This window comes from Lepidochelys kempii, chromosome 5 (genome assembly GCF_965140285.1).
Source record: "Lepidochelys kempii isolate rLepKem1 chromosome 5, rLepKem1.hap1, whole genome shotgun sequence".
NCBI lineage: Eukaryota > Metazoa > Chordata > Testudines > Cheloniidae > Lepidochelys > Lepidochelys kempii.
Window position 1 is genome coordinate 111,827,861 of NC_136384.1, and position 26,433 is coordinate 111,854,293.

A 26,433-nucleotide genomic window follows, 5' to 3' on the forward strand; every position below is an offset into this window, starting at 1 on the left:
ATTCCCTCCTCTCTTTCTTTCTCTCTTATACTTTCCCTGGACCCCTTGGCTTTGTTATTCTGCATGTCTGATTAGCAAGAGCCTGATTGGCTGGCTGCCTGCTCAGAGAGAGATTCCATTCAGCTCACCCCCCACCCACCCACCCCTTAGTCAGGAAATGTGAGCAGAGCTGATGGAAGCTGATAGGCAGGGCTGAAGTGTTAGCACCAGTACTGGATGTGACAGCAGGCAGAGGAGCACTTAGCAGCTTATTCAGTGTCCGATTCAGATTGCGGCAAGGATCCAAGCATGGAATGCTGCCGTTGGGCAACTGCTGGCACCTTGCTTCTGGCGTCTCTGCTCCTGGTAAATTTCATTTCTTTTATATAAATACTTAACCATTGCAGTCGAGAGATCCATTTTTCTAAATCTTTAAGACCCAGGTAAAAAGAAATGATTCTGCAGGTATCAACCCCTCTAACCCAACTAGGGGTTCTAGGGGTATGTCTACACTGCAATTAAACACCCGGGGCTGGACCGTGTCAGCTGACTTGTACTCATAGGGCTTGGGCTGCGGGGCTATAAAACTGTAGATGTCCAGGCTCCGGGACACTATGAGGGGTCTTGTAGTATAGGTTGCTCCAGGTAGAACCAAAAGGTTAAAGTTGGCATAGATTCTATAAACGTGGGGAGAGATGGACTGTGAATGATGGATTGAGTGCTTGGAATTTGGACAACAGCCTTTTTTCCCTGTTGAAATCAAACCGTAAAATGTTGTAGTGTTCCTGGAATTTTATGTACTTGGGGGTTGGGTTTTTCTTCTCTTTTTAAAAACTATTTTTTTCCTCTGCAAATGCAGAGAAACCAGGTACAGCATGTACTGGGACTTCTGCAGCCAGCTCGGATTATCTCTGATAATTACTGTAAGTTATTAGAGAGACAAGTTAACTCTTAAGTTTTGGAAGCAAAATATTGTTCTGTGATCTCAGGTGTACATTAGAGAAGCAAAATTGGTGGTTATTGTTTGGTGGATGTTTGTTTATTTTATTGTGTCTCCCAAGGAGACTGATAAGATGCTCTGCAGCTGAACACCATTGCTGCGTTGTTTGATTGAAAGTAAATGTTCCATTGTGACTCATACTTAATTTTATGGGTATGAGCTGCGCATTTACTCTCCAGAAAGTCTGCAGTGAAAACATTAATAGTAATGCACACGTTTTTAACAGGAGTGTGTCCTCGGCATGCACATTAGGTAAACCTCATCTGAAGATTAGATTAAATTTGTAAATAGTGATCGAAAGCAAAAACTCTTGTTTTTTTACAAAACATTAATTTACAACTTTGACTCTAATGCAAAGTGCATATTTTATATACTTAATAACTGAAGAATCATTATTTTATTCCAAATTCATTATCTATTTCCATTAAGATCAAACTGAGTTTGTCTTCATATACATGTGAATGAAACAAAATGTGCTAATTATTGTATGCTAATGTTTATGTTGAGAGCCACGAGAGTATTAAAATCAATATATCCCTATTCAGAATGCATGTTATGGATCTTTGTCAGGTCTCAATAACAGCTAGTCGCAGATCATTAAATATGAGTTTCCAACATAATTGTAAATGTGAATATATTCCACACACAAAAAAATGGTTAAAAAGGCTCTTTCAAATATAAAATGAAATGTAAGCCACACAAATTACTGTAGAGAGGCATGAGAGGGTTGAACATGCTCTCCCTAACAAATGAAAAGTTTATTAGCCTAGCAACTGTTATGCATTATGAGCCAGATCCTGCAGTCCTAACTCAGGGAAAATCAGGAGGAGTTTTTCCTAAGTTAGGACTGAGTAAGGGCTGGAGGATTTGACTCCAGGTTAATAACCCTAGCCTCACCACTTGTACTTACTTCACTCCACTGCTTGTGAATTGTACACTCAGTCCCTAATTCATGAAAATAAATAGTGCATTCTGCTGCCAACCATTATGCATTATATTTAATACTATACCAGTTTGTGTGATTTTTTTTGCCCCTCCCCCTTCAGAGATTTTTAAAATAAAACTCTTTTTGTGCCTTAAGAATAGTGACATGAAACAAGCAAAACTTTCTTTTTCAGAGTCCAGGCATTTTTTTTCTCAGTACTCACTTAGGCAAATCCCTTATTTGGTTTCAGTGAAAGTTTTGACTGAGTAAGGACTACAGGATTTTGACTTGGATGTTAATATGGTGAAGTGTTGGGATATATTTATATATGTGTCACTGCCAGAATATACCAGACAGTATATTCATAAAAGGACTGATGCAAAGCCCATTGAAATTAATGGAAAGACTCCCCTTGACTTCTGCAGTAAAGTCAGAGTTTGGACCTGTACTTAAAAAGTAAGTTCAGTCTTGCAAAAAGTTAGCACTCTGAGAGGTCCTTACTACAGCAAGTAGCCCCATTTACTATAATGAGACTGCTCCTGGGAGTAAGCAGTTTACGCCCAGTAGACAGCCTTCACAGGATCTGTCTCTTAAGTCACTTAGCCCACGTGTTGCTGTGTGAGATGTGTGTGCAGTAAACCCTCCTGAAAGAAAAGCATGCTCAAGGCTAACGAGTGGCTTGGTCTGCCTGGGTGCACCAGCATGGAAGGTTGGCACAGTCCAGATACAACCCCACCCCTTGCATTGCTGGTGCTAAAAGACTGGAGGACTCTAGAGCTAGCTGCTGTGCTAGTCTCCCAGCCTCCTCACACCAATGAGCAGAGCTGAGCCAGTATAGGGCAGACCATTAGACCAGTTTGCACCCTCTAAAAAAGATCATAGAAGGGACCTCAGGAGGTCATCTAGTCCAACCCCTTGCTCAAAGCAGGACCAATCCCCCATTTTTGCCCCAAATCCCTAAATGGCCCCCCAAGGATTGAATTCACAATCCTGGGTTTAGCAGGCCAATGCTCAAACCACTGAGCCATCTGTCCCCCCAAGATGTAACAATTGGTGTTGATGTGTGCAGTCCTTTAGGGCTCCTTAGGATTAAGTCAGAGCAAACTCCTTTTGACTTCAATGGGGTGTTTTCCCTGAGGAAGGACCGCAGGGTCAGGTTTTTAACTTGTTAATTGCCCTGGAACATAGTGCTCAGAGGCTGAGTCTGGAAGAGTTAAAGCAGACTTGATACTTACTTCAAATATATATATTTTCCTCTCTCCAGACTAAGATGAGATATTTGGGGAATTTTGCTCATTGTCCTACAGACTTTTGCATGCTGAGGAAGTTGTAACACACCTCTTTTGAGGGAAACAAAAATGAGCAGGCATCCTGTTCCAAAGATTTCCCTTTCTATTCATTTAAAAATAAAAACCCATCACAAGCAAACCACAATGTCTAAGACCAGCCATTGACATGTGTGTTCATCCAAACCTGAAGTCAAGCCACTTCTTGTCAGAAAGGCATTTAATCACATTTGCATTTGCTCTTTGCTTCTTTTTAGTGGTTTTTAGCTCTCTGGCCTGCTATTGTGGTAGTTGTGCAGGAATAACACTAGGAATTATAATAAAGTACATGTGTCTGTAGAATTTCTTATTTTTTTTCCTCTGCACTAATTTATAAATGGAAACTAGTCAAGCAAAATAGTCCATTCCTTTCAGGTTCTCTGGCACTCTACTCTCTATTATCTAACTTGATCTGTCTTGGATGACCATAAGCACAATTAGTCTGTGGAATGAATGTTAAATTCCTTGTTTACAGCTGAATGTAGAAAGGCTGACTCTCTCGTTTCTCTTCACATGCAGATATGTCTCTCTATCACTTGTATGTATGCCCATCTGTTTCTACATTTATAGCTGTATAAGGATGGATTTTGCAGCCTCCAAACCTGCACGTGTACACTTTCTATGCATGCTCATTTGTGTGTACAAACTGGCATTTGAACGTTCCAACTGGGTAGTCACATGCTGAACTACACAGTTTGTACGTACAAGGGCAGTCTTTATTCATGCAAATGGGGTGCATTCAAAACTTTGCACAGTTTGGGCATTTGAAAACCTGGCCAATAAACTCTCAATATGAATGTTTCACATCTATACACACAACATACAATTTTCTTGATATGAATGGCCAAGTCAACTAAAGTGAGTGTAATATGTCAGTTTCTTGATAGGAATGGCCAAGTCAACTAGTAAGTGTGTGTAATATGTCGGTTTCTTGATATCTTGTTCTAGAGTTTCATGTCTAGACTTGCTTTGCTGAACTTTTCTAGATTGCTTTTCCAAGTGTATCATTTACTGTCCCTCCATTAACTGAGGGCAAGGATTTGTGAGAACTGCTGTAATCAGATGAACTGAGTTAGTGGTGGGATTTTGTTCTTTGGGTCCAAATCCCTACACAGACAAAATGCCCATTGAAATTAATGGAATTTGGACCTGAATAAAGACTATTAGGCTAGCTCAGTGGTGTCACTAGTCTCCTGAGGATTAGGGGCTGGGTTTTTCGGGTGGTTTTATGTCTTTAGCATAATTCTTAGGCCTGGCAAGAGAAAATAAAAAAGGCCAGGCAATAAAACACCCTAGAGAATCTGGAGCCTAGAACATATTCAGCCATAATAATGTTGGTCCGGATGCTGTTTAACTGAATGAACTAGTCAATCAATAATTAACTTAATGGACTAATCAGTTAGTGCAGTGCTTGAACAGTCCACTCACCAGGAGGAAATAAGAAACTTTTTGAGGAGACTTCTACATAATATATGCTTTCATTTAAAAAGTCTCCAGCCTTTAGGGTTATGAAGATAACCATCCAAATGTGAACCAAGAATATCTGGTGCAGTGCTGTCTGTCTGAGACTGCAGACAGCTGCATTGCCTCTGCTGCTGCTCATAGCTGCTTTCTCAAACTGCTGTACAGTCTGTTGGCAGCAGTGAAGCTGATTTTTTTAAAAAAAGAAAAATCAGATCAATTTCACTCTGCTATGGCATTGAGCATTAGCAGAGGCCGGCACAGAAACAGAGGTTGAGAGAGGGATGGAGTATCAAGGTCATCCCCATAGCAACAACCAGCAAGCTGATCCCGGGGTAGAGTAGTGAAGACAGTTCCCACCAATTGCTGCAACCTGGATGCTCTGGGGCCAGATGGGGAACAGAGCAGCAGAAAGAGAATGTTCCATCTTTCTTTCGGTAGCTAGTCAGAGTTGTGGAGGCAGCCTTCAAATGTATCCAAATGCTAGTAGACAAGTTGGAGTCATCAAAATAGGACTGAGGGACAGCACCCAGCTAGGAATCACAACACCTTCCCCTTTTCTAGCAGTTGTAGAGGAGAGCAGTTGGCTTCTCACATGGACATCGCCTTGGTCAGTGGGAATCCTCTTTCATATCAGTTGCTGGCTACTAGGTTTAGTCCTTTAGGTTTTAGGTGTCTGGTAACATTTCCAAACTCTGTGTGTGTGGGTGCAAAGATGGGCATGGGGATGCGTAGGAGGAGAGTGTGATATGGGTTAAGGTAGAAATAAAGGAATACAATATAGAGAAGATATAGAAAATATGGGGGAGGAGGTAGAAAATATAATTTAGGGAAAGTGAGAGTGAGCGGAAAAAAGAATACCGTGCAAGGAGAGAGAAGGAAAAGAAGAAATAGGCAGAGAAGATAAAGCATTAAAAGATGCACTGTAATGTATTGGAGGTTCCAGCCCATCTCTGCTTAGTGATGGAGAAAGCTTTGCAAGGGGTAGTTAGTGATGGGCAAGATTTTATTTGGGTGGTTGGTGATGGCCGATTCTTGTCCGAACCTGAATCTTTTGAGATATCATGCCCTCTCGTGGTTTGCTGCCTTCTGACAGGAGTGCCAAGATTTCACTGTATATTAGAGCTTGGGAGATTTGCCATTGAGGTGCTGGGGGCCCAGCAGAGAAACTGCTGCACCTGCTGAGACCTGTATCTTTATCCTTGAAGATAGAGATGTCTTTGGTGGACAGCAGAGAGAGAGAGGATTCTGGAACAAATCAAGATCTCAAAACAAAATATTTTAATCCGGGATTGGGCTAAAGTTTGGCTAATCCGTCCATCCCTAGGAGATGCAACCACACATGAAGGAGTTGGGGGGAGGGGTAGAAGCCTCCTTGTGGAGCAGTGTTAATCATAGTGGAAACTTCTATTGTGCTGTCTCTCTGCCTGGGTGGGAATTTCACCTTTATGATCAAGACATGATGTTGCAAATATATATTTGATATTAACATTGGGGTATTACCTGTCCCCATACACACACCCCAGCATCAAGAAGGTTGGCTTTTTTTGCTGAGCTGTGTAGGAACTTGGAAGATGTAATGCACATAAGTTCTTACTCCTTGACTGTAACCTTGCGGTTTTGGGTTTGGGAAACCCCAAAAGTTCAAACCAAGCCTCAGCTAAAGGCGCCTAGCATTGCCTAGTTTCTGCTGAAACCCATGAAAAATCTACTGAGTGTCACGTAGTTTCCACCCAAACATATACCCTATTCCAGGTTTTCTCCAAACTTACACAGCAGGCCTGAGGTTTTCCATTTGTAACAAAACCTGAGGCTATGTGTTGCTTTGGACCACACTATGGAAATCTAACATAGCTTCTGTATCTAGTTACCTGTGGAGAAGTAGTTCCATATTCATTCTGTAGGAACACATCCAGAAGAGGATTCTTGTGGGGATTATGTTGTGCTGGAAAGATTTAATGCCATTTAATGGTGCTGCAATGCCATTCTCAAATGCTTCACCTTCCTATCAAGAATGACAGAGAAAACTCTGTATATAGGTGTCATTGCAGTGTCTCCCTTGACTGGACTTGGTTAGTTGGTGTTTAAACATCTGCCCATCTCTGTTCAAGCTGCAAATATTATACTTAAAGTAGTAATGCCCAAACTAAGTTCAAATGGACATTTGTAAATGTGGTGCTAGCTGAAAACTGATAGTCAGCTGGTGTAAATCAGTTTGCATCTCTTCACTTCAGTGGAGCTATGCTGATAAATACCAATTTAGGATCTGGGCCTAAGTATCTTCCTAAAATACCTATTTCAAGTGAGCATTTATATGTGTAGCATGTGCATGTAATAGAGAGAATCCACTTTTAAAAAGTGATCATTCACAATTACCATGATTTGTATTCTGTGTAGTATTTGATTGTGAATCGTCTTATTGTGGAGACATTTTATTTCACAGAACAATTTGTATGGAAATTGGGGGTTCATTATAACCTGAACTTCATAGGCCTCCCTGCAATCCATTGAAACAATCTGGAACTTTCCTTCTATTTCACTGTCCAATGGAGTTTCACCATATCAGACTTCACTGTACCCAGATTGTGCTGCATTTCTCAGAAATGGATAAACACTTTTATTTCCTTTTAAACACACTGGTTAGAATTTCCTTTCACATGTGAGCAGCCTCTCTCGCCTGCCAGATATAGACGTTGTCCCAATTTCTTGTAAAAATAACTAAAATAGTTGTGGTGAAATCGGAAGGCATTATGGACGGGTGACCGGGGAAAAAGGAGAGAAAGCAGTGTATGTAGCATGTGAGATTTATTCTTCTTATGAGGCAAGCATCTGCAGAACTCTCTCTAATAGTTTCACCACCTGTGAATTATTTGGATACATCTCATAAGCGGGTTCCTTTTTCTATTTGCGTAGAGAAATAAGTGGTATATACACTGATTCTACAGTACATTAATTTTCACACAGTTTCCATTTTCATCTTCATTGGTTTTACTGAATTTCTTTTAAGGCTTCAACTGTTTCTTAGAATGGTGCTCTGGGCTTTTTGCCTTTCTGAGCTTTCCTTTACAGCAAGTTCAACAGAGGGTGTCAGGGCAGAGGGATGCGGGTTTGTGATAAAGTAAGACATCCTAGAATAAATTCCAAGAACACGAAAGAAATGAGACAGGAAATTATATGCAACATATAATAAATTTAAACTGTCCCATAAAATAAATATAAGTCATTTTGCTTCCACACGAAGGTACCGTAGGGGTGTCAGATTTCCCCTCCCAACTTAGTTGGATATAATTTTCATTTCCATTTGAAGTCTGCCAGAGTATTGTTCAAATCCTGTGCTGCATCAATAGAACCAGAAATGAAAAGGAATAAAGGAACCAATAAGGACTCCTACTGCTCTGGTACTGAAGTGAGAGTAGAGAATTTTATTTATTTATTCATTTATTTATTTAAATCTCTTTCTTTCATCCAACTGTTAAAACCATCTGTCATTGAGGGCTAATATAACTGTCTGATATGCATGCCGCACCCTGCCTTTCTTTTTCATTTCAGTGTGTGGGTGGGTTATGATTATAATTGTACTTTGGATGTGACATTTTCATAGTTACTGTAACTTTCAAAAAAAAAAAAAGAGAGGAAAATTTCAAGTCAGAATGATATCAACAACGTGTTGCTTAAAGATCTAGCCCAGGCAGCGATTTTCAAAGACTAAATAGTTGAACTAGTGATTTAAAAGAGGGAAGGGGGGTGGAAACTTCTTACCAAAGATTTATATCAAAAGTGAGTAGAAAACATAGGAGAACAGTTCCTTATGAAAAACATTTTGACTCCAGTGTGTGGATATGTCACTTTTTTTGAGAGAGAGTGCGCGGCCGTGCAAATATGTATTTTTCCACATGTGATATCAGAGGGAACTCGTAAGGGCAGCTATAATTTAAATCCTGGTAATTTATGTGTGTGTTACCTCTCTCTTTCTATGTTCAATTTAAAAAAAAAAACCCTGCTACTCATAGCAAACCTTGCTTTGCTTGGTGTATATATAAACTAATAATGAGATAAGGTGTGTTTTCCATCTTTAAAAAAATACACACACCAATATGAGGTCAACATACCTATATTTTACAATGATTTAAGAGGAAAAATATGTGGTAGACAAACTGCGAGATTTATAGTAGTTCCTTTGTGTTCTGTGTGCATCCCCCTCCCTTTTTTTAATATTTTAATTCTGATGCGGGAACTTGAGCTTAGCTCATGCATTTTTTTTTTATTTCTCTTTATTTTTTACATAAACACATGCCTTTCCCTTTTTTGGCTCTGGTAGGGCTAAAGTTCTGAACCCTCTGAATGGCCCATCGTCATTAAAATAAATACAAATATGAGTCCATGAGGTAACTGTGAGTGATGGGAGACGCTCAAAAGATTGGGAGGTTTGATTTATTTTGGATCAGCCCCAAAATTGTGGCTGCTTATCTGAAATTATACAAATCTTTGGAGATCTCTCTCCCCACTCCAAAACATTTTCCACCTACTGTCCAGAGATCGTCTCCCTGTTTCCCTTCCATCCTATTGTAACACCCACTTACTCAGTGTAGCACTCTATTTTCAGCTGAGGCAGTACAGACTCATGCTTTTAGATCCCGAGATCTCAGGTTCTGCAGTTGATGACTCGTGGGGTGGGAGGTGTTACAGATAGTAGCCCATATAGGGCTATGAGTTGGGTGAACCTATAAAGCTCAGGATGAGTTTCCCCAGCCAGGCAGAAGTGTATAACTCTCACCCTCTGTGTGATATTCTGCATCCCTCTAGGGATGGCTGAGCCGCAGATAAAAGTTGATGAGTCTGCTACACTTTTATTCCCTGGTTTTTCACTCTTTCTGCCAACCATCAACCAGCCTGCATGTGATCACCCTTCTTTTACAGCCATACCTGTTTACTCAAGCCTTGAATTCCACCTCATGGACTTGTGACCTGATCTTCTACTTATATTAGCTGGAAAGCAGATTCCACAGCCTTCACTCTCCATTTCAAATTTAATATCAAATCAGAGGCCTTCCCAGGATGTATTGTGCACTTCTGATATGGAAGGCATAGAGTATGCAAGACTAGCACTTGAGGCCTGGTGTGCTTTCCTCTCTCTTCAGCCTCTCTGCTCCCTGGCACAGTGCAACTCTCCACTCTAGCCTGTTACTAGTTGCACCTTCCCAGTGTGTGGTGTCCATGTTGAAAGTTTTCAAGTCCCCCTTGCAAACATCCTTGAACCTAAGCCTAGGTCAGGCTACTGGTCTCTCAAGTTCCCTATGCATGAGATCCTTTAGAATGCATCCGTCATCTGTCCCGCACAGATAACCAAGCCAATGGAGACATCTGTTTGAGAATAGGGATTAGACTTGGCAATTTTGATTTCTCAGGTACTTTGGTATCAGGAACTTTGGTTTTGCACTTGATATTTAGAATACAATGAAGGCAGTGGATCTGGAAGGTGGTGTTTAGCATCCACTCACGCCTACTGTAGGTGGTCCAAGTCTTGCCACCATACAGTAGCATGCTCAGAACACACATCTGGTAAAGCCACATCTCAAGTGTTCAGTGTTAATTTTCTGTTATCCCATACATGCTCTGTCAGTTGACTGACTGACTGACTGGCCACCTTTCCAATGTGAGACTTGAGCTCATCATCTAGAGATAAGTTATTCAATGCAGTTGATCCCAGATAGCAAAACTTTGTCCTAGTGTGGTCTAGCTATTGAAACTTCTGGTGCAGTCAACACAGCTTGTGCCATAATCATTGCCTTCTTTAGATTGATGGGTAGTTCAAATTCGTCACAAGCTAGCACAAAGCTACTGCATATTTGGTTGAGCTCCTCTTCACAGTGTGTGATGAGCACTTCATCATCTAGGAAAAGAAGTTCTCTTATTTGCAGGTGTCTGACTTTGCTTTTTGTCTTTAGACACAAAGAGATTTCCATCTGATCTTGTATGGAGATGGACACGTTGGATGCTAGATGGAAAAAGTATGACACAGCAGCACAGAGAAGAATATACCAAAGTGTGTTTCTGCCAAAACACATCCCTATTTGACACCACTTCAGATTTCAAAGCTGTCAGATTGGTCACTGTTTATATTGAGCTAGCTTTCATGCCATTGTGGAAGGATCAAAGCAGACTGAGGAGGATTTGGGGGGCAACCAATTCTCTCTAGCAATTAAAAAAGACCCTTTCTGCTGACCAGGTCAAAAGCCTGTTTAAGATCTGTGAAGGCCATGTAGAGAGGTTTTCCTTGTTCTTGACACTTTTCTTGCAGTTGCCTCAGTGTGAAGACCATGCTGATAGTTGATCTAGTGTGGAGCCTGAGGATCGCATTTAGTGCTGCTTCAGAAACAGTGATTTCACGTGAATTGAGTTTATGATAACGTTCCACTCAGCATTGCATCTGTTTGCTTCTATCAATAATGTTGTCTCCTTTAAGAGATTTGAGTGGGGCAGTCTTCTTGGTTGAGGCACCTGTTCATTTCTTGATTCCATCATACATCTTACATCTCCATTCTCAAAGGATGTTTGTGTCTTCTCGCACAGGTTGAGCCAGTGTGACTGAATGTATTGCCTTGCTGTTCATGGTAATGTGCTCATAGTCACTCTGAAGTTAGCATGTGTCTCAGGAGTGGGATTCATTGTGCGTTGGTGCCTTGCTGTGCATTTTGCTTCAATAACTGGAAGTATTTCTTCAGGATATGCTGCAAACCAGTCTTTATCTTGTAAAGTCTTTTTACCAAAAAAAAAAAAGGTTACACCTAGATGGATATTCATTCTGAGTGTGTTCCATGCTGCATCAGCGTTCAGAGGAGGTGCAATCAATGGCATAGCTTCCCTGAGATTCATAGTGAATTGGTGATACCTTCTTTAGTCATCTTTTGTGTTGAAGTTAATGTATGGGCAACTTCTTTGTTTGGCATGATGAAATATCCATGATGAAAGTCTTATTTTGCAGCACACAAGCACATGGTCTGTGCAATAGTCTACACTGTGAAAAACAGTGAGTATGGGGAACATCCTGGATATTTTTTTTATGGGTGACAAATCCATTTGGTGCCAATGTCCAGATCTAAGGTTTCTCAGGAGACCGTCCAGTGGTGAACCCCTTGGAATTAGGTTCTGGTAATGTGGGTGCAGAGCTCCAGTAATCTTTGCTCATTATAAGCCATTTTTCCTGCTTCACAGTGGCAACATCCTGTTATCTGAGCTGACTCTAGTACTGAAATCTCCCAGTAGATAGAGTTGATCACCCAGTGGTAGCTTACTGACAGTGCTGCTAGAACAAGTCCTTCTCTTGAGAGATGGAGGAAAGTGGTGAGACATATGTACTGATGATGGTAAAACCACCTGTTGTAGATATTCTTAGTGATATGATACATTCTGGTGTTGCAATGGGACATTCAACCATGGATGCTAATGCGTTTTGGACTGCAAAACCCACCTTGTATTCAAAGTCTTGTTTGCTTTTTCCACACCAGAAGGTGTAATGCATCTTGCATCAACAGCCTGTGTCAGCTAGTCTGGTTTCAGAGAGAGCAGCTACACTGATGTCAAGCTTCTTCAGCTCTCTGTTGGTGATGGTGTCATTGATCTCCTCTAGAACATTTGGCATACTAATGAGAAACCTTTTGGCATTTATGCCTAGGCAGAAAAAAAATAAGGAGGGTAGAGGCTTGCCTTCGGACCAAAGCCCTCCCCTGAACCTTCAGCAATACGGACTGTGCCCAAAAGGTTGGAGACCACAATGTTTGGAAGCGAGCACAGTTGCAGCAGACGTTGTAGGGCACAACTGACTTGCAGGGCTAACTGCCTGATGTTTTCTCCAGAGCTGACTTAGTTCGGGATTTTCCTCCCCTATCCTTTGTTCAGTCAAGAACTAGTTGTAAGATAGCAATGCCAGATGGAGTTATTCCTCTGTGGATATTGTTTTTCATTCCAATGGGTGTCTGGGATACTGCACATCATTCAACGAGTGGCGAGGTTCCTAGTTTAGTTGCGGAGCACCCAACCTGTGGCAGGTTATAATCAGTTATGTGGTACCAGTAGCAGGCCTTACATGCCTGCTCTGCCCTGTGCATATTTAAGTCTCTGAGAATTACCCACATCTTCTGTGCTACTTACAGTGAATTGAGTTGCCCGCTGTTGTTGTTCTCATTGTTGTTCCTCTTTCCACTTGTCTCTGTCCTTTGGCTGTGAGCTTCTTGGAGCAGCTTCCCTTCTTGAGTTTTTGCAAAGCACCTAGCTTTACCATAAACAATAATTAATTTACTCTTTACCCTGCCTTTCTATGCTCCTTCTTTGCCTCTCCCTTCCTCCCCAGTGTCGCCAAAATGGAATATGAACCCAAAAGGCTGGAGTTTAAGGTAAACTTCTGAACCCGGCAATGTTTGGATGGGTTCAGAATTCTGCAAAAATGATTTCACCCATACTGAAACTGAACCAGTCCAAGCCTTAAAAACAGTTCTGATTCATTTAGAAAACAAGGCTGACATTGAGCCAGCTTGTACTCTTCTCTCTATTGGATCACCCATGTCTGGTGTTTACACTTGTGAAGAATGAGTAAAATACAGGAGAGTATTGTAACTTTCATCTATGTGAGAGTTCGCTCTCTTAGGTATGGTCTACGCTACAGGGTTAGGTCAAATTTAGCCGCATTAGGTCGATTTAAAAATGACTGCGTCCACACAACCAACCCTGTTCCGTCGACCTAAAGGGCTCTTAAAATCAACTTCTGTACTGCTACTCGGTGAGGAGTAGCACTAAAATCAACCTTGCTGGGTTGAATTTGGGGTAATGCGGATGCAAATCGATGGTACCGGCCTCCAGGAGCTATCTCAGAGTGCTCCATTGTGACTGCTCTGGACAGCACTTTGAACTCTGATGCACTAGCCAGGTACACAGGAAAAGCCCCAGCAACTTTTGAATTTCATTTCCTGTTTGGTCAGTGTGGTGAACTAAGCAGCACAGGTGACCATGCAGTCCCCCCAGAATCGTAGAGCATAGAATGTTTCTACACTCCCTCATCATCTCTGTCCCTGAGGTTATCGCAGATTAGAAGGCAAAAAAAATGCACTCGCAATGACATGTTTTCCGAGCTCATGCAGTCCTCCCACACTGATAGGGCACAGCTTAATGCATGGAGGCATTCAGTGGCAGAGGCCAGGAAAGAATTAAGTGAGTGCAAAGAGCGGAGACAGGACGCGATGCTGAGGCTAATGGGGGAGCAAACGGACATGATGAAGCATCTGTTGGAGCTGCAGGAAAGCCAACAAGAGCACAGACCCCCCACTGCATCCATTGTATAACCGCCTGCCATCCTCCCAAAGTTCCATATCCTCCTCATCCAGACGCCCAAGAATGCAGGGGGGCAGCTCTGGGCACCCAGCCACTCCACTCCAGAGGATGGCCCAAGGAACAGAAGGCTGTCATTCAAACAGTTTGATTTTTAGTGTGGCTACAATAAGCAATGTGGCCTTGTCCTTCCCTCCTCCCCCACCCCACCCAGGCTACCTTGTCCATTTTCTCTCTCTTTTTTTTTTAATTAATAAAGAAAAAATGCATAGTTTCAAAACAATAGTTACTTTATTTCGAAGGGCGGAGAGTGGTTGGCTTACAGGGAATTACAATCAACAAAGGGGGCAGGTTTGCATCAAGGAGAAACACACACAACTGTTGCACCGAAGCCTGGCCAGTGATGAAACTAATTTTCAAAGCCTCTCTGATGCGCAGCGCGCCTAGCTGTGCTTTTCTAATCACCCTGGTATCTGGCTGCTCAAAATTGGACGTGATTTGCCTCAACCTCCCATCCCACCATAAACGTCTTCCCCCTTACTCACAAATATTATGGAGCAAGCAACAATAACAATGGGAATGTTGGTTGCGCTGAAGTCTGACCTAGTCAGTAAACAGCGCCAGCGAGCTTTTAAACATCCAAAGGCAAATTTTACCACCATTCTGCACTTGCTCAGCCTATAGTTGAACTGCTCCTTACTACTGTCCAGACTTCATGAGCCATGGGAGCAAGGAGTAGGCTGGGGTGGGTGCGACTGTGTGGTGCTGCCAGCTGAGAGAACAGCTTGAGGCAGAAGCCTCCAGTTTGCATGATATTCCAAGCAGGACTGATTCTCCATGAGACGAAACTTAAAGAAGAGAATGACCTGGAATCTCTGGCTCCCATTCAGTGCTTTAAGAGGAGAATGGCCATGTCTGTCCAGGCGCCCCTGATTGACCTCACCGAGGTCTGCCAGGAGACATACGATGGCTATCAGTCCTACTGTACCATCTGCCACGAAGGCAAGGAACTGCTGCCGTGCAGCAATGCAGTACCGCATCTGCCAGCAGCACCTAGGAGACGTACAGTGACGGTGAGCTGAGCGGTCTCCATGCTTGCCGTGGTATGGATTCTGCACAGGTAACCCAGGAAAAAAGGTGCGAAATGATTGTCTGCCGTTGCTTTCACAGAGGGAAGGAGGGAGGGGGGCCCGACGACTTGTACCCAAAACCACCCGCGACAATGTTTTTGCCCTATCAGGCATTGGGAGCTTAACCCATAATTCCAGTAGGCAGCAGAGACTGCAGGAACTGTGGGATAGCTATCCACAGTACACTGCTCTGTAAGTTGATCCTAGCCATGGTAGTGGGGACTCACTTCGCTGACTTAATACGCTTAGTGTGGACATACGCAATCGACTGTATAAAATCAGTTTCTAAAAATCGACTTCTATAAAATTGACCTAATTTCATAGTGTAGACATACCCTTATTCTCACTTGTGTTGCCCCACTGGTGTTTATTTTTACATGGTTAAGCGGAATGAGAGTGTGACTGATTTTATAAGGCATTGTTATAACACATTACGGTGAGCATAGGGTGCCACATATTGAGGTAATACAGTGTCCGCGCCATACTCTGCCAATCTCCCAACCTCCCTCTTTTCCCACCCCCCACCCCGGCTTGGCTCCTGCCCTTTAAAGGGGAACAAGTGAGAGCACCTTTGGCATGCTTCTCCTGGGATACGAACACCAGTCCAGCTGTGAGAAATGGTTGTCTGGCTATTAAAGAAAGCTTTTTTTTCTTTTTAATTATTGCTGTGAACTAGTGCATGCATTATAAACCATGAAGGGATACAATTTGTGAAGTGCTGTGTGGCCGTATTGCCACGTGGCACATGTTCAGGCAATGGGAGTCTCATGAGGCTAAGCCAAAGGGCATGACATGGACCATGTGCTCCCTTCAGCCACCTCCCATTAAATATTGTTCTGCATATTGAGCTGCTGAATAAGTAGAGGAAGTAAGTGTGTCCATCCATTCTTATGGTTAGTCATCCTGTGTTAAGGACACTGATGCTCAGAAGGTGACTTCGGTCTTAATACAGGCTAAGAACAGGAGTGCAGGGGAGGGTTCATTGCACCCCAGTTGCCCTCACAATGATTCCTTAGGAAATCTAGTGTAACTGGAGGGTGGAATATCTTTTCCATGGAGCTCTTTCCTCCCCCCATGGGAGTTCTGGAGTAGCTGCAGCCAGAGGAAGCCCCTGATATCACAACTCCATTGGACCTCCACTGCCAGGAGCTTGGGGCTGGTGCAGGTCTGCCAAGTTTTTCTACTGGGGGAAGGGGGAACTCTGTCCCACATTAACACAAAGAGAATAGTCAAGAGAGACTTTTTTGCCCAGGGATTCTCATGGAGATTTCCTCCCCTGAGTTGCCTCTCCCTGTTTTGCAGGAGGGATGATCCAAACAAATTATAATAAAGAATAAAATAAAAATCTAGAAATAACTAGGCATCTTCTGTTTAGAAATTTTTAACACATTCATAGTATAGAACAGACTCGGTCCTCTTAAAAAATGGGCTTATAGGACAATGCACCAGCACAAAATAGCCAGCTGTCCCTTGCACCCCCAGCACATGCCCTCCATGCTTCTGCCCTGGAGCCTCTCTTGTGGATCAGAGAGAGCTCACTGGGGGTGTCCTGTGCCAGGATATTCCACAGCGCGGACTTGTGATCCGTTTGCCCGGGTTAAGCCGGTGCAAAAGGGGACACAGTTGAGAAGTGGATCTTCCAGGCTGAATGGCTGCTGAGTTGTAGTGCACTGAACTAGTGCTGCATCAGCGGCACATTGGCAGATGGGAGGAAACTACAGCTGACCATGAAGTGGAAGACCCACAAGGCAAGCAGACTATGACGACTTCTATCTCTAAGAAATTACACCCTTCACTGTTACTGTCAACGTTACCCTTTCCTTCCATGGTACTTGCCAGAAAACTAAGAGCTTTCAGGGTTTTGTGTATTTTTCTAAGCAGCAAAATCCTTTTGATTAGGCAATACACAGTAAATCATGCCTCCTCCAACAGAGTTGTTGTCATGAAACAACCCCACGTGTGGGCTGCTAACCACAACAGTGGACAGCTAACTCTTTACTTTTTAAAGTAAAACTTCTGTGCAAGCAAAACTCCCTTTGCATTCAGTAACTTTGTACGTGCAAGGAGCCCAAGATCAAGCACTTACCGTTTGTGCGGCTCTCTTGAAAGTTGGTGGGCTGGCAGCTCTGAAGACTGGAGTCATCTATTTCGCCTTAGAAGAGGAACAGTAGGGGTAACAGCAATTCAAGCAACCTCACGCCACCTTCCCAATGTTCTTCCATCCTGACCTGAAGGAAGCACCTCTGAGGTAAGAGGCTAGTTCAGTCTTCACACCCATTCAGTCCTTGCAACTCCACTGAGATTGCCATCAGAGGGTCACCCGTTGTGGTGGTGGTTTCCATGAAATGGGCATGTGTCCACTAGAAGCTGGACTGAGACCACTAATGCATTTCACAGAAGAGCCTGGTGATTCTTGATAAGCATTATGCTCCCTGCTATGGTGAGATATGAGAATGGTAACATATTTTGGTACAGCTGATGTACCTCAATACTGTGGTACTGTATCAGACAGTGTACAACTCTTTGTGCCTAAATATATTAAACATATGCTCTGGTCACTAGAAACACTCTTAGAATATTTGATTCATGAGATTTCCAGAGATAATAGCCAAGGAAGTTCCAACTACTAGTCAGAAATGCCTTAGCAGCTAACTTTTTGTTTGACAGTAATTATCAATATTAATTTATCTGGCTGTGAAGTTATCTTCTAGCTTTGCCTTCTGTCAAAAAACAGATTTCCAAGCAATTTCCTAGCTGAGCTTTAATCCAGATGTCACCTTGGATGGAATGCAAGAAGGATGCACAATATTTTGCAAGTGAAAATTTGTAAAACCTATATTTACACTGGGGGAAATTGTGATTCTTTATTCCTTAAAAAGGGATGAAGTCACTATTCCTGTCTCCTGACATTATGCACCTAGCTAAGCCCTGCATGCTGTTAATTCTTGACACACTAGAGACAGCATCGTTTTACTATAGCAAATTATTGACCTGTCAGACATACCTGAAGAAGAAGAAACACCAACAATTGCAAAAGAGAGAGAATACATAACCTGGCAGAAACCCAGGTAGGGGTATAACTGTGTGTGTCGGGAGGGAGGGCTTTATATAGAGAAAATATTATTTTCTATTACTGGCTTCATTTCTGCAGTAGCAAAAGACAAGTTTGGGCAGTGGCCTCAGAAGAGCCTTCAGTGCTGTCACTGACATATCACTATATCCCCAAACTGGGGCTGTGATAAGAACCAGATGATCTGAATTTCCTAACCAAAACCAGCAGCAAATATCATCTGGGGAATAGCTGTGACTCCGATTCCACATCAGCATCCTCATCCGTTAGTGGGTTAATGGCATTTTCAATGGGCTGTGTGACTGGTTCATCTCTAGAACTCGCTGGCTGCTTGGAGGATATGACTCCAGCTGCAATTTACTGGAGGAGGAGGAAAATCTGAACCTTTGGAACTGGTGGAGGAACTAAACTTATGTGATCTACGTTTGCATGTGGTAGTCTTTGTTTGACACGAGCAAATAGTTGGTTTCAATAAGAAGGCTCACATTCCAAACAGAATTTTCAATTGAATTGCAGTATGTGAACAAGTCATTTATTTTCTTAGGGACAGACTTCTTTTATAGAGCTTAGAATATAAATTGAGGTCTTGCTCCCCATCCCATGCTCCCGTCGCATATATGCTCATGCATGTTCTCTCTCTCTCTCTCTGAAGAAACATGGTTCTCTTACCGTGGACGTAGCTGCTGTAACTCAAGAGGTGTGACATTTGGGTTGTATCACATACTATTCCCAAATGGTTTAAGTGACTACTACGTGCTGTGTATTTAGGGGAGGGAAGACCTGTTGTTCTGCAAATAACATGAAAACCTGAAGACTGTAATAAACAACGCTGATTGTTAAACAATGAAGATGGGGTTTTCTGAGAAGCCTAAGGGAGACCCTGAGGTACCTCATGGCACCCAGCTCCCACTGAGTTTATTGTGATTGGGTGCCTACCTCCTTTAGACTCCTTTGAAAAACCCAGTCTATTTATTTATGTTAGGCAAAGGTTTTGTACAGTCCTCTAGTTTAAAACCTGATTCTCCTTTGTAAGGCTCTGGGACCATAAGCCCTGTGCATTCACCACTCTTTATGTATGTGTGTCATAAATATAAAGGGAAGGGTAAACCCCTTTGAAATCCCTCCTGGCCAGGGGAAAGCTCCTCTCACCTGTAAAGGGTTAAGAAGCTAAAGGTAACCTCGCTGGCACCTGACCAAAATGACCAATGAGGAGACAAGATACTTTCAAAAGCTGGGAGGAGGGAGAGAAACAAAGGGTCTGTGTCTGTCTGTAGTCGTCTTGGCCGGGGACAGAACAGGAATGGAGTCTTAGAACTTTTAGTAAGTAATCTAGCTAGGTATGTGTTAGATTATGATTTCTTTAAATGGCTGAGAAAAGAATTGTGCTGAATAGAATAACTATTTCTGTCTGTGTATCTTTTTTGTAACTTAAGGTTTTGCCTAGAGGGGTTCTCTATGTTTTTGAATCTAATTACCCTGTAAGATATCTACCATCCTGATTTTACAGGGGGGATTTCTTTATTTCTATTTACTTCTATTTTTTATTAAAAGTCTTCTTGTAAAACACTGAATGCTTTTTCATTGTTCTCAGATCCAAGGGTTTGGGTCTGTGGGCACCTATGCAAATTGGTGAGGCTTTTTACCAAACCTTGTCCAGGAAGTGGGGTGCAAGGTTTTGGGAAGTATTTTGGGGGGAAGGACGCGTCCAAACAGCTCTTCCCCAGTAACCAGTATTAGTTTGGTGGTGGTAGCGGCCAGTCCAAGGATAACGGGGGTAATATTTTGTACCTTGGGGAAGTTTTGACCTAAGCTGGTAAAGATAAGCTTAGGAGGTTTTTCATGCAGGTCCCCACATCTGTACCCTAGAGTTCAGAGTGGGGGAGGAACCGTGACAATGTGCCTGATTCTTCCAGCTTTCATAATCAATAATGATGGGGATTTCTCTGACGACTCAAAGAATTTTTCAGTTTTCACTTTCCTTTCTTCTGGCGGGGGTCTGTTGCTATGTCACATGGTAGTTGCAGGATCAGTCCTAGGTGAAGTGTATGTTAAGGCAATGAGGTACAAGGAAAGATTTGCTTTCAGTTATTCCTGGCCGTTTTTTAATGCTTGTCATTTGTAACCATATTGTTGGGAATTTCTTGCATGAGGTGATATTTCTGCAGTTGATATCTCAGCTAGTGGGACAAATAATAGAAATGACTGTAGACAAATCAGTGGATGGCTAAAAGCGAGATCAAACTGAGTCCTGCTTATGACTGCCAGCGTGAGGAAAACCCTTCTGATCTCAATGGAAACATATAATGAGCCATGCCCAGAGTCTGCATTCTGGGCAATTGGCATTTAGTGCTATTTAGAGAAACATCAACCTGAAGGAAAGCAACCAACGTCTTATATAGACTTTTCCAAGAAGGAAATAAGTGTTAGTTGAAGGAAGTTTCAGATGGTGGTAGAATTTCTCAGCTGCTCTGGCGTGGTATCGTCCTGCTTCTTCTCATCTGCTAAAGAATTCTATGGTAATGGTTGAAATATTACAAAAGTGTATAGTAGCATAAGTAGAATGTTCTGGGCTAACAATGTAGAGGCTGTTTTTTTTTAATATGCATTCTTCAGTTTAGTCAAATCTGCTTTCTAGAATCATTGACTATGTGGGACTGAAATGATTTTCCTTGGGGTATAAGTTTTTGTCTTAAATCTGTACTGTACAGTAAATCCTTAAGTGTTAATGCCATAAACCAAAAAGAAAATAGATTCAACTGGATTAAACATGTTGTATGTTTATATTCCAGGCTCTTCAAATTTGCAATAAACAAATGATTTTAGATTTCAAATGGTTTTTAAGGCAATGCTAGGATTTCAGTCTCAAATGCATAGTTCAGAGGAGGGAAATTCACTTTACTTTAACATTAAACATGGATTGAGTTGAAATGAACTATGTTTATTCCACTTGTTAAAAGAAAACTTGGAGCCTGTTCCTGCTTGAAATCACATGCTTTCTGGGAATATATAGGTCTTATAACAAATCTTGGAATGCAAATAACCGGCACATGGCTCTCTTCTGGGTGGGTGTGCAATTTATTTCAGAGAAATTTGGACCCTTCGCATGTCTAGTTGGGCTGCTTGTAACTTGTGATGAGGTAAGAGTCCTCAGTTATGTGGCTTCACTTTGTAACCCTGTTTATCTGCTCTTCAGACAGGACTTATTACCAATGCTGAATAATTAGCACATGTATCTGTATGCAATTTGAAGATATTTGTTTCTTTGAAAAATAGAAACAAGCAGCACACAATTTTGTTTTATGAAGCCGGTAGCCAGAAAACAGCCAGTTGAAATAACCTCAGTAAACTGGCTTCCAGCTATTCTGATCTCCCACGTAAAAGCTAATAATATTGCATCGAGGGGATGGAATGCATCTGGGAATCTATTGCATATGTGATCTTTTGCAGCTGGGGGGAAGATTGGCTATAGTCAAGAGTTTAATCCCTTATATATATGTTAATTGCTGCATTTATGCCAAGCAATTATAGGGTTGATTCAAAATTAAGTTGAGCTGCATTTTCATAAAGGTGAGAAAGAGAGAATAGAATTTAGTGTGACTAATCAATATAATACACACAATGATTGGATCCAGTGTTCTCTCTTACTAAATTAATTCAGTCTATTTTTTACAGCTGGTGGATCCGAAGCAAAACAGTATAGTCCTGCATGGTCACAGTGGTTTAAACATGATTCAATTACCCATATAAATTAGAACCTGCTCTTAAGAAAGCTGCATCTGGGGAAGAAAGTACTGCACCTGTTTAAGAAACATTTCTAGTACCCATGCCGTGCAGCAGAGTTGAAATAGAGACTGGCCACATCCTCAAAACCACCACACAGTTTGGCATGACGGGCAACCTCAGCATGGGAGAGGTCCGGTAATGGAGTAGGAGGGTCACAATTGAGGTGCTTTAGTAGACCTGCATGATAAAAGTTTGCCCACTGTATGCCTCTGGCTCAATCCAATGATCCCTCAGTCACTAGATTCACTTGCATATCTCTTAAAGAAGATCCAAACCAAGTCATTTACTCATCACATTCTCTTTTGCACTCCACCTTACAAATTGTGCTGGGGCCTGCTTGCAGCCTATAATTTTAAAGTCTGATCCATTTAAAGTCCATTAAACATAATAGGGGAGTTTTTGCATTGACTTCAGTGGGCTTTGGATCAGGCCCTTAATACCCTCTTGAAAGGGGTATATCAGGAGGATCTGGTATCATGAGAATTGTGTCAAGTGGATAGAGGTGGCTTCAGAATTGAAAAGGCGAATATAACCAGCTCCGTTTACTTGGGGGGGCAGAGCTCTACACACGTGTATATTTCAAAGTGTATACTCTAATTTAAAAAAAACCAAAACTGTTATGCCTCTAAGAATATGTGAGCAATAGTGCCAGGAATGCAGTGCCATTGCCAGGGTCCAGCAGACAATGATGTTATATGGCTTGTCTGTCAGCCCTGCGCCTTAGCCTCACCACTTACTCGGGGCTTTCTTTAAAAGTAAACAGCTGTATTCAGTGCTGCTGCCGGAGCGTAACAACTTGCTTTTTCACCCATATATATGTGACTCATTTTCCAAGACTGGGCAAGATAAAAGACAAGTACAGAGATGCGAAGAAAAATTGGCTTGATTGCTGCCCTGAAAATCTTAATTTTTCTTAACAGTTGCCAATTTATGGCCTGGCTCTGATCTCACACTGGTTTAACACCATTGACTTCCACAGGGTAACTGCTGATTCACATCAGTATCAGTGAAAGAGGAATCAGGCCTTTGGAGTGAATATAACAATACGATTTGATTATCTCTTCAACCTGTGAAGTCTAAGTATTTTGACATGAACTAAATTGTTAGTCAAGTGCATTCCCATATACCTCATTCATGTAACTGAGGGCAAAAGTGAGCCTTCAAAACTTAAGCATTTTTTAAAAAAATTACTTGTTACTTTTTTCTGAAAGGGGCTCTTCAGGAGGCATCAGAGAACTAGAAAACATCTATCTTTATCAATCAATTTAGCCCTTCAGTGCATTTGGAGAGTGCAGATTAACTGTGTTCCTAGAGAAGCAACACCTGAATTGCCATATGGATGTTTGTGGCAATAAAACTAAAAGGAATGCCTTGAAAAAAGATGTAATGTTTTCCTATGTGCTCTGCAGCACAGCATGCATAGGGTTAATCAATAATTTCCCAAAGTGTAAGCTACCTCTAAATTTTCTTAACACATGTCAAAGTAATAAGGGGTCTTATTGTTAGACACTTGTAGCAACAACTTCTTAAAGGAAAACAAATGCAGAAACCACTATGTAACCAACAGAATAAAGTAGGAAGAATAGAGACCCATCAATTAATGTGAACTCATACTGTAATATAGTGGGGAGTTTAATAGTGTACTGATCATTGTGAAAAAGAGACATTTCTGTAATGTTCATCTATTTAATATCGTGAATTAACACAGACGTAGGAACACACACTCTCACACGCACGAACAGAGTACCAAATTCATCTTCGTGTAAATGGGTGCAACTCCATTGAAGGCAGTTTGCTTTTCAGTTTTCATTTCCCCCACATTTTGTTAAGTACATACAATGTACCACTAAGTCATGGCAAATTGTTTGTAATCAAGTAACTAATATGAGAGGGGTTACACTAACACCAAAGTTAAGCCTCTGAGCATGCCCATGTAATCTAGATGTGTCCAGATGCTTGAGCAGAGCCAGCTGAGCTCAGTGTTGGGGCATTGTGTAAAAGTGTTGTCTTCTCTTCAGCCAGCCTTGTTGCTGGGTGCTTACCCTGTATAATATGTGACTGTGAGAACGTATGCTACAGCACACCCTGCCATCTCTGATAGGATTAGAAAATTCCCATTTCAGAACATTCCCTCAGTATTAAAAGTTAGGATAAATAATAAACTCTTGGTTCCTGCATTACAAATACAAACAATGGTACCTTTACACTGAATAACACATTTCTCACAATGTAAGACCCAGGTGGTTAACAGTTTTAAAGACTGAGGGCAGCAGGCATAATGCCCAACTCAGTGGATATTGAGGGTTTGAATTTGGATCTAGGTCTAGGGCTGTGATATGTTCTAAGTCTGTTCTGAAGAGACATATATGTAACTGTTCACTGCCCCAGATCAGTCCGTACTTTCTCTTCTGCCTGTGAATAACACTGGAGTCTTTGCCAGGTTTCAGATTTCATTACAAAAGTTGTACATATCTCTGTTTATGGTGATTGATTGATTTCTATGTTGATCTGTCTCTGCTTCTGAGAAGAATCCCTGCAGATTTACAGCTAACACAGGTTCCCAGACCGCTATACCAGTGGTTAGTAATGATGCTTAAAATCGTCCTCCACAAAAGCTTTCCCCCTATTTTTGTTCATTCCTCTAGTCTGTTCTAAATAAAATAAAAATGCAGCATTCTTTAGGGACGGCCCAAAGTGCAATGAGCTAGTTTTTCAATGCATACTTTAGTTGTCCTACATTTGTACACATATACTTTACAAGCCCAATCACCTGCTCAGATTATGGAATTTCTCCTCGAAAAACCAATTGTCCAAATGAGCTTTGTTTTCTTCTTTTCTAGTGCAGCAAAAATATTCATATGAATAACCCCGAATTTTTTTCTTCTGCCCTACTGACAGTCCCCTTCCCCACAAGCACAGAAAATGCCCGATCTCACTGCTGTATAAAATGCTCTTTCATATTAATCCTCCTCTGTCTTGAGGCTGGGATGGAATGTGAACACTAAAACGATGAAATTAGGTACCTTAAACACCATCTACTGTGAACACCACATTAATCCCAAGCAGTTAGGAATTTCAGCAAAACAGCTTTTTGCAGGGTCTGCTAAAGCCTGCAGCAGATCTGATATGCAGAAAGGCTAAGTGAATTACAGTAAGATTTATTTAAAACAATTTTTTCTTCACTAATCTCCTAGATTATGTGGTGTTGTTTTTTCTCTTCTAGAGTTCCAGAACAGCTCGATCTGAAGAAGACCGAGATACACTGTGGGATGCCTGGGGTTCATGGAGCGAATGTTCACGCACTTGTGGAGGAGGGGCTTCCTATTCACTCAGACGCTGCCTGAGCAGCAAGTAAGTTGATAAATGCTTTTATCTTAGCAGTGGGAGAACACAACATGCTGACATGTCACAGCATAAAGAGCAGTGGATGTGCTAGATGGTGCTGAAAGTTCAGCATCAGTGGAAGAAGGTTGCATATTTGTTTTTTAACTCGGGCGACCAGCCAGCAGGTTTGATAGTCCACTAAACCATTTAAAATATGAAACCCATAGAGGAACCAAACTTTTCTGCACAGTACTGTACCCTGCCAGCTACTGAGAAGTGAAACTCCCATGCACCATCTGTGTTTGAGTGGTAATCCTTTTCACACCCACATCCTGGACTGGAGCTAATTCTTCAGGTTTAGCACCCTGAAACCTTTCACTGCATAGAGATTGTAAATGCATCACATAGACACAAAATAATATATTGGGCTGTATAAGTGAGAATGATAACAGCACTACAGATGGTATTCTTCAAATTTACCAGAGTTCCCTAAAGACAGTTCATGCAAGAAAGTCTCCTTCCATCACAGGATATGATAAAATTACCAAATAGTTCTGAGAGGCAGCATGCACCAGTAGTCAGGACACCTGGCTGAGAGATGGAAGACCTAGGTTCTATTCCTGCTATTGATATGCTGTGGGACTTTGGGGAAATCACTTAACCTATCTGTATCTCAGTTTCCCATTCTGTAAAGTGTAGATGAAAGCACTTTGTACTATTGATAAGCATTATTTCTGAAATATTTCCAGTAAGTATTATTTACATCTAATCAAGTCAATATAACCCTCATAAGCCAAGCCTATGTGATAGGTATAAATAGACATCTGCTAGAGAAGTATATGAAGAAAAACTCCAGCTGTAACTTTTGTGGCTTAAAACTTCTCTCTGACACCTTTTATATTGTAGCATATGAATATAATATAATTTTCCATCCTGCATATGTTTACTTTCACATACCAATGAAATTAAAACGTAATAAAACAAATCAAGAAAAGCATTCTCTGAACATGTTGCATAGGTCTGATATTACAACACATAACACTGCTTAGCAAAGACATGAGGTGGCATAAGACATTACATCACAAGACAAAAATAAAACATTGTGTGTTTTAGCATCA

The 26,433-nt window shown here is 41.6% G+C and overlaps 1 protein-coding gene across 1 annotated transcript in view; it reads left to right on the top strand.

Annotated features, from left to right (window-relative positions):
• The first annotated feature begins 205 nt into the window (after positions 1 to 205).
• ADAMTSL1 (ADAMTS like 1) overlaps positions 206 to 26,433 on the top strand; it is a 268,482-nt gene continuing 242,254 nt past the window's right edge. Inside the window, exons 1-2 of the mRNA XM_073345470.2 lie at positions 206 to 345; positions 25,215 to 25,342. Coding sequence (XP_073201571.1) covers positions 289 to 345; positions 25,215 to 25,342 — 185 coding nt within the window. The 5' untranslated portion in view covers positions 206 to 288. The remainder of the gene's footprint in view (positions 346 to 25,214; positions 25,343 to 26,433) is intronic.